Source organism: Rhinopithecus roxellana, chromosome 4 (assembly GCF_007565055.1).
Source record: "Rhinopithecus roxellana isolate Shanxi Qingling chromosome 4, ASM756505v1, whole genome shotgun sequence".
Classification (NCBI taxonomy): Eukaryota; Metazoa; Chordata; class Mammalia; order Primates; family Cercopithecidae; genus Rhinopithecus; species Rhinopithecus roxellana.
In genome coordinates this window covers 27,156,261-27,165,092 of record NC_044552.1, presented here as the reverse complement: position 1 = coordinate 27,165,092, position 8,832 = coordinate 27,156,261, and the positions used below count along the sequence as shown (strand labels likewise).

The following is an 8,832-nucleotide window of genomic DNA, read 5'->3' as shown; positions in this document are numbered from 1 at the left end:
AGTGACCTTTAGAGAGCACCTTAAACCAGCTCAGCCTCTGTTTGTTCATCTGAACGGGTATTGTCAACAGCACTCACTTACAAGAGTTGTTGAGAAGATCCAACGAGACAATAGTTGCTAAAGTGCCAGGCATGCAGCAGTGCTTAAGAAACTTCTCACCCTGGGATTTTTATTGGTATTGATTGATGTAGAGATGGGGGAGAAGATCAAAGACAAGGATTGAGAATCAGGGATGGGAAAAGCAGTGGGCCACTGACAGCTGCTCTGCCTGGCTGGGAGGTGGGGTGGGGAAAGTGGGCGGGAGCTGCTCCTGGGCCTGGCCCACCCAGATCACCCCTCCGGGCTGCAGGCCTGTGCGTCTGCATCCGGTGGCCACAGAGCAACTTCCTCTAGAGGGAGCTGATTGGAGCCGGTTGCCGCTGGCACCTCTATGATCACTGGAGTCTCGCGGGTCCCTCAGGCCGCACAGGGACAAGCAAAGGCTACATCTAGATGCCAGGAATGCACTGACGCCTGTTCCTGGAAGCCGGGCTCCCACTCAGCCCCTGGGAGCAGCAGCCACCAGCCCCTCGGGACCTCCATCTCTGCCCTGCTGAGCCACCCGGGTTGGGCCAGGATCCCGGCAGGTAAGCTGGAAGGGTCCTGCCCGTCCTCCCAGATCTCAGCAGCCCCAGCCCCAGGGTGGGGCAGGGAGCCCGCCGGGAGCCGGGTGGGGAAGGGGAAGCTCAAGGCTTGCCTGGGCAGGTCCGCCGCCCCGGCTGGGGACCTGATCGTGCCAAGCCTACTTCTGGCTGCCCCTCCAGCTTCCCCTCTTGCCCCAGCCCTGGATGCTGGAGAACTGTGAGAACTGGGTCCTTTAACAGTCTGGGAGATGGGAGTGGAGGTCAGAGCCAAGGTCAAGGGCGAGAGAGAACTTTCTCAGCGCTTCCTGCTGCCCAACATCCTTAGACTGGGTCCAGGGCCTGGTCAGGCATGTATCCCTGGGGAACATTCATCGGGGCCCAGCAAGCCCAGGAAGTCAGGGGGTGGCTCCCCTCACCGGGAATTTAGGCCACTTGGATTGGGGGGCAGAGCTAGGCCTGAGTCAGCATAGGTTGCTGGCCTTGGGGGGTGTCCTGAGGCTCTACCTGCTCCCCTCAGGAGCCTGGGTTGTTGGTAGAGGGAGTTGGGGGTGCCGTCAGCATCCTCTGGCCCTACTGTCCTGAGGGTGCCGGGCTCTGGGGACTAGGGAAGAAGGAAGGCCATCTTATTTAACGAGCTACGGGGGGGGGGGGGGTTTACTTTTTGTTTTTTGAGACAGAGTCTACTCTGTTGTTCAGGGTCGAGTGCGGTGGCGCGATTTCGGCTCACTGCAACCTCCGCCTCCCAGGTTCAAGCGATTCTCCTGCCTCAGCCTCCCGAGTAGTTGGGACTACAGGCGTGCGCCACCACGCCCAGCTAATTTTTGTATTTTTAGTAGAGACAGGGTTTCATTATGTTGGCCAGGCTGGTCTTGAACTCCTGACCTCCTGGGCCACTGTGCCCGGCTGCAAAGTTCTGTTTTAACAAGGCCTTGCCCCTAGAGATGGAGGCGAGGAGGGTCTGCCTTCACCCTGTCCGTGTCCGGCAGAGCAAGGAGGAGTGGGGAGCTGGGTGAGGGCACAGGTGGTCCAGCCTCCTCCACCCCTTCTCCAGAGCTCTTGGGACACTTTCGAAAACACTCCCAGGCCTAGCAGAAGGAGGGTGGGCGAAGGTCCCAGGCCCTGGGCGGTGCGGGTGGGGCTGTGTGCTTGGCCCAGGGTGGGGCTGCACACCCCCTCCCTCTGAGATAGGAGGAGGGCGCTTTCCTTCTGAGGGCTGGAGGGTGCCTGGGGAAATGGGGCTCTGGGAGGGGTGCAAACTGAAAGTGAAACAGCTGACATCCAGGAAACTCGCCCCGATGAGGGGTCACAGCACGTTGGTGCTGCGGTCAGGACCAGGCAAAGAGGAAAGTTGTCTGGGGACAGAAGACCAGGTGTGTGGTGGGAATATGAGGCAGGCTGTGGGGCTTCGAAGAAGGCCTGATCCTGAGGGCTCCCTCCGGTCACTGCAAGGCAGGGGTGAGGAAGGCACAGGCAGGAGGTAAACAGGGAAAGTGGCCCTGAGAAGGGCCACCAAACAGCCCGGAGTTAAAAAGCAGGTGTGTTCTGACCAGCCAGAGGGAAGTAGGGCCTCTGAGGGCAGCCTTCATGGGCCATGGGCTGGGCAGGAGCTCGCTTACAATAAGCATGTGCTGGGTGGGCTGCAGGAGGCCCCAGGAACCGCTAAAGACCCCCCAGGCTCTTGCCCCAGGAGTGGCATGAACTTGAGAGCCAGGGGCACTGCTGCAGCCACACTCTCCTCGCGGGTGCAGATACCTCAGTCTGCCCTTGGCTGCCTCACCTTCTTACCGTCTCCCTTGAAGGGTCACCAGTGAAGTGCTCAGAAGTTGTTTCCTCTCAGCAGACTTCACTGGGACCCATGCTGGAGTGAGAATAAAAAGTCCCAGAGGAAGCCAGACACAGTGGCTCACACCCATAATCCCAGCACTTTGGAAAGCCGAGGCAGACTCACGGGTCAGGAGTTTGAGACCAGCCTGGCCAAAGTCCCAGAGGACTGAGGGCCTTTCTGGGAATGGGGGACCCTCTCTCCTATGTGGACATGGCAACCTGTCTGGGGTCCCCAGTCACAGGTCCATGCTCACCCCCATCTCTGCTTTTTCTCGCCCATCCCCGCAGGCTGACCCCGTCCTCCACTGAGACCTGAAAAATGGCTTCGGGACAAGGCCCAGGTCCTCCCAGGCAGGAATGCGGAGAGCCTGCCCTGCCTTCTGCTTCTGGTAAGGGTCTTCCTGCCCCTCACCTATCCCATAACCATGAGTGCTGTCATGAGGATGGAAGGAGCAGGACTCAGGCAGGCTCCTTCACCTGGCTTCACCCACTGTGGGTGGGAACCCACGGGCTCAGAGGCTGGAGCTGCTGTCAAGGTTAAGCCCAGGAGGGGGAGGAGTCTGGACTGGGGAGGGCCTGGAGGTTGGGAGAGGCCAGGAAGTGAGTGTAAGGTGGGCACAGTGCCACCGGAGCAGAAGGCGGGGTCAGGGGCGAGGGAGGCAGGAAGTAGAGTGAGGTCTGGCTGCCGTATCCCTCCAGCTGGAGAAATAAGGAAGTAAGCTGGCCAATCACCCAGTCAGGTCTGCTCAACAGGGAACGCAATTATTGTGACTTGGGGAGGAAGTAAGATGGCTGCCCTCCTTCCTTCTTCCCAGGGGACAGCCAGGGAAGCCCCAGCTCACACCCCACAGCGGGCTGTTCCCTGGACTTGGGAATCAGGTCCCGGGTCTGTCACTATCTCCCTGTGTCACTTTTCTGGGTTGAGGCTACAATTTCAGATTTTGTTTCCCACATTTCCCTGCACACAAAGGGCTGCGGAGCTGAGATGTACTAACGCAGACTCAAGAGCCCAAATGCCCGGGACTGTCCCAGCTCCCCGGCTTGTTCTGGCTGTATGACCTTGCACACGTTAGACACCCTGTGCCATTTTCCCCCTGCAATCTGGGGATTGCCTGCTCCCAGGGCTATTGTGAGGACCCAATGCAAGTGCTGGAACAACTCTCCACACAGCATAAGTTATAGGGGTGGCTAAGGCGCTGAAGTAGGAATTTTTTTTTTTTTTTTTTTTTTGAGACAGAGTTTCGCTCTTATTGCCTAGGCTAGAGTGCAGTGGCGCGATCTTGGCTCACTGCAACCTCCGCCTTCTGAGTTCCAGTGATTCTCCTGCCTCAGCCTCTTGAGTAGCTGGGATTACAGGCATGTGCCACCACGCCCGGCTAATTTTGTATTTTTAGTAGAGACGGGTTTCTCCATGTTGGTCAGGCTGGTCTTGAACTCCCGACCTCAGGTGATCTGCCCGCCTCGGCCTCCCAAAGTGCTGGGATTATAGGTGTGAGCCACCGTTCCCGTCAGGGATATTTCTTTCCATGGGTGAGGACAGTTATGGCCTTAGGAAGAGCGAACCCCCTATAAGGCATGGGGCTGCCAGGGTTCGGCCCTCTCTCCCTGACTCCCAGCTTTGATCCTCAGAGGAGCAGGTAGCCCGGGACACAGAGGAGGTTTTCCGCAGCTACGTTTTTTACCGCCATCAGCAGGAACAGGAGGCTGAAGGGGCGGCTGCCCCTGCCGACCCAGAGATGGTCACCTTGCCCCTGCAACCTAGCAGGTAAGTTTACAACCGCTGGGCCCACAAGGACATCTTCAGGGAGGCAGTGGCTCGCACGAGTCTCCTAAAGGTCCTGGGAGCTGGGGAGACCTAGGGGGTCTTGTCCTTCTCTCATGGTCGCTCCTCTTTTATGTTGAGCTCCCACCCCCATCCAGGACCTTGTATCCTTTTTAACCCATGCCTGCCCCTTGTCCCGGAGGCCAACACTCATGTCTTAGAACATTGTCGGGGACCTCCAAGAGGGGTGCACAGGGCCATGGACAACTCAGGCAGAACCCCTCTGCCATGAGCCAAGGCCTGGCCCTGACTGCCTGGTTACCCGCTCACCTGCCTGCCTCCTGCTCCTACAGCACCATGGGACAGGTGGGACGGCAGCTCGCCATCATCGGGGACGACATCAACCGACGCTATGACTCAGAGTTCCAGACCATGCTGCAGCACCTGCAGCCCACGGCAGAGAACGCCTATGAGTACTTCACCAAGATTGCCTCCAGGTACCCCAGCCACCTCCCTGCCGGCTCCAGTCACTCCTGTGTCCTGTCACAACCACACCATACCCTGCCTGCGTGATGCGCTCCCGGCATGGGGAGATGCCTTCTGTCAGTGTCCAGTGTCTGCTGTGAACTCACATGTGGTCTCAGCCCCCTATTTTTCTCTCTTGGGGTCCCAGACTCGTCTTGTGGGCATTAGCTCACAGCTCTTTTGATCTCTGACTCCAAGGACTTGACTGGTTAGATCAGGACTCTAGAGGGGGCCTGAGGTGGAGATGTCGCCCACAGTTCCCCGGCCCAGCTGGGACACAGCTATCCTTCATGGTTCCAATTTGAAACCACATATCACACTGAAGATGGTAAGGGTGCTAACCTCTGCCAGGTCCTAGAAATGGCTCCTAGTTGCTATAATCTGGCATCCTAGGGGTTAAAGACACCAAATATTTGTGTGTAAATCCAAGCTTTGCCCCTTCTGCCTTTGTGAAATTTCCTAGTCCTTAGTCTCCTGGTTTGTAAAATAGGGAAAATATGCTTAGATCAGTGTCCTCCTTACAAAGTGTTAGCCATTGCTACCACCAGAGTTAGGGAGGTCAGTGTCGGGGTAGACTGAAGCGGGAGGTGAAGGTAGGAGTGATGGATTTTAGAATTAGTGCTCAGAGCTGAAATATCCAGCCCGTGAACTTAGAGGCCAGCCTTCATACCACTGTGATGACAGGAACTACCCTAATCTTTTCTGTCCTTTTCTCTCTGCTGTCTCTCGGGCTGCCAGGCCAGCAACAACACCCACAGGTAATCTCCCCGCTGATTCCATCCACTCACTCTGTCCTCCACCCTCTCTGTGCCCCATTGCACCTGAGCGTACACCCCAGCAATGGCATCCAGCTCATCAGGCCCTGAGCTTTCTCCTTTCGCAGAGACCCAGGTCGTTCCCAAATACAGGCCAGGCTGGGGCAGCCTCTGTGGCCTTAATTCACAACTAAGCTATTTAGTTTTCCAGCTGGGAGAGGGGTGGGAGAGGCCAGGCAGGCTGAAGGGCTTCCTGGAGACTCTCCACCAACGGTATGGGATGCTCTGCCCACAGCCTGTTTGAGAGTGGCATCAACTGGGGCCGTGTGGTGGCTCTTCTGGGCTTCGGCTACCGTCTGGCCCTACACGTCTACCAGCGCGGCCTGACTGGCTTCCTGGGCCAGGTGACCCGCTTCGTGGTCGATTTCATGCTGCATCACTGCATTGCCCGGTGGATTGCACAGAGGGGTGGCTGGGTGAGTATCCAAGGATTGCAATGTCCTCCCTGCTGTTGGGGCTGCCCCTCTCCCAGGCCCCACCCCTTCCCTGGGTGCTTGTATTTTCTGCCAGCCTCTCTGTGACCACCTTGTTTCTCCCGGCAGGTGGCAGCCCTGAACTTGGGCAATGGTCCCATCCTGAACGTGCTGGTGGTTCTGGGTGTGGTTCTGTTGGGCCAGTTTGTGGTACGAAGATTCTTCAAATCATGACTCCCAAGGGTGCCCTTTGGGGTCCCAGCTCAGACTCCTGCCTGGACTTAAGCCAAGTTTTTGCCTTCTCTGCTCCCTTGCAGGGGTCCCCCCTCAAGAGTACAGAAGCTTTAGCAAGTGTGCACTCCAGCTTCAGAGGGTCTCTGTGAGGGGGCCAGTCAGGCTGCAGAGGTGCCTCAATGTTGCATGGTGCTAGTGGGCCCTCTCTGGGCCCAGGGGCTGTGGCCTCCTCCCTCGGCTCTCTGGGACCTCCTTAGCCCTGTCTGCTAGGAGCTGGGGAGACTGATAACTTGGGGAGGCAAGAGACTGGGAGCCACTTCTCCCCAGAAAGTGTTTTAATGGTTTTAGCTTTCTATAATACCCTGTGAGAGCCTATTCCCACCATTCTACCTGAGGCCAGGACGTCTGGGGTATGGAGGTTGGTGGGTATACCCTATGTTCCCCAGGATTCAGCTATTATGGAAGATCAGAGCCTAAGAGCTGGGACTGGGACTTGAGCCTGGTCCTGGCCCTCCCTAAGCATCGTGTGTCCCAGGAGCAGGACCTACTAGGAGAGGGGGGCCAAGGTCCTGCCCAACTCTCCCCCTGCTCCCATTCCTCCCTCCGGCCATACTGCCTTTGCAGTTGGACTCTCAGGGATTCTGGGCTTGGGGTGTGGAGTGGGGTGGAGTCGCAGACCAGAGCTGTCTGAACTTAGGTGTCAGAGGCCTCCGAGCCTGTCTCCCAAGGTCCTCTCAGTTCTCTCCCTTCCTCTCGCCTTATAGACACTTGTCCCAACCCATTCACTACAGGTGAAGGACCTCACCCCCATCCCTGGGGGCCTTGGGTGAGTGGCCTGCTAAGGCCCCTCCTTGCCCAGACTACAGGGCTTAGGACTTGGTTTGTTATTTCAGGGAAAAGGAGTAGGGAGTTCATCTAGAGGGTTCTAAGTGGGAGGACTATCAACACCACTAGGAATCCCAGAGGTGGGATCCTCCCTCATGGCTCTGGCATAGTGTAATCCAGGGGTGTAGATGGGGGAACTGTGAATACTTGAACTCTGTCCCCCCACCCTCCATGCTCCTCACCTGTTCAGGTCTCTCCTCAGGGTGGGGGTGAGAGTGCCTTCTCTATTGGGCACAGCCTAGGGTCTTGTGGGAGAGGGGGGAGAAGTTCTTGATTCAGCCAAATGCAGGGAGGGGAGGCAGATGGAGCCCATAGGCCACCCCCTATCCTCTGCGTGTTTGGAAATAAACTGTGCAATCCCCTCACCCTGACTTGGTAGTTTCTGTATTCTCTGCTACCCCTCTTTCCATCAGGCCAGACTGTGGGAATCTGTGTGTGCCTGGCACGCTTCTGGCTTATTACTGAATAAAACCCCACACTAGGCCCCCAGAATCCCATAGAGGTCTGAGTATGGTTCTGCAGCCCCCAGCCCGATGGAAGGCCTTGGCCCCTCCCCATGCACTTCCCTCATCTCTTTGGGTTTCATGCAGTTTCCTACCCTTTAGGGAATCTGGAAGATCCTTTAGTTATGGAGCTGGTGGAGCAGCTGCACGTATCTGCACAGGCCACCTCAGACCTGGGCTGAATTCTTCTCCCAGCCTGGGGCTACCACCCACACTGGTCCAAAAGGCCCTTCTCCCCCACATTTAGCTCTGCTTGGGACACAATGTCCCAGCTCCCCCTTCATGATGTCTCCACAGTCAGCACACACGCAGGGCTTTCATTCTAGTTTTATGCTGCTTGGGAGTCCCTATGGGGACGCAGCCAGGGGTGATAAAAATAACAAGCATGGGGGCGTTGAAATGTTCCAAAATCTACAGTCTCTCCAGTCCTGGGCACCCTGGTCTGTGTTTCTGACGCCCTTCCAGAACGGTCACATGCAAGTCCAAGAGAACTCGTGAGCTTCACTTTCACCCTTCTGGGGAGGGCTTGCCAAGCCCCTTTTCCCTCCACAAGGATCGAGTCTAGTACAGACGCGATCTTGGAAAAGGGAGAAGGCGGTGCTGCAGGCAGTGGTGGCTGGAAGGTGGTTGCTACCAGGCACCCCGCAGTGTACAGGAAAAGCTCACAGACAACATTTATAGAACACGTACTGTGTGCCAAGCTTTATGCTGAGAGTTCATCTGCCCAAATAATAGGTATGGAGACGGTAGTAGGGATGCTCAAACTACTATTTACAGAAAAGGAAACGGGTGCTTTCTCAGTCACCCAAGGAGTGAAGACTTGCCACCAGGATACTGGCTCGAGTTTTACGTGGAAGCAGGAGGACAACGTGGGGCTTGCGAGCACAGGTTTAGGGGGCCCACAGTGCAGGGTCGCCTCCGCCCCCGACCGATGCCATAGAGGCTAGAGGTGGGCGGTTGCCCGAGTCCAAGATGGCCGCCGCCGCGAGCACGTAAGCGTGCCCTTCTTTGGGCGGGGCCCCCGGGGCGCACCCCCCTCCAGCCTCTGGGCTTTGAACATTGACCCGCGAACAGATCGTTGCATCGCTGGAAGAAAGGCGGGTGGGCTGTGGTTAGCCTACTCGTCTAAGGAGTTGCAACGCTAACCGGAAAGGCATGGGTGGGGCAGCCCAAAAAGTTTTGGCCTGCCCCGCCCCCCAACGCCCTCTATTCCGTTGCCAGGATGTTCTGAAACCAGGGGGTGAGAAG

General features: G+C 57.2%; 1 protein-coding gene across 2 annotated transcripts; it reads left to right on the top strand.

The window, feature by feature from the left end:
- Positions 1–357: 357 nt before the first annotated feature.
- Positions 358–7,452, top strand: BAK1 (BCL2 antagonist/killer 1). Of its 2 annotated transcripts, none has more exons than XM_010359117.2 (6): positions 358–626; positions 2,736–2,836; positions 4,077–4,212; positions 4,563–4,706; positions 5,785–5,965; positions 6,092–7,452. In XM_010359117.2, the coding sequence occupies exons 2-6, from the start codon at positions 2,767–2,769 to the stop codon at positions 6,194–6,196; spliced, it is 636 nt and encodes a 211-aa protein (XP_010357419.1). In that variant the 5' UTR covers positions 358–626; positions 2,736–2,766; the 3' UTR covers positions 6,197–7,452. The 2 variants fall into 2 exon arrangements, with proteins under 2 accessions (XP_010357419.1, XP_030785152.1); XM_030929292.1 differs by lacking the exon at positions 358–626 and adding an exon at positions 1,862–1,993.
- Positions 7,453–8,832: the final 1,380 nt, after the last annotated feature.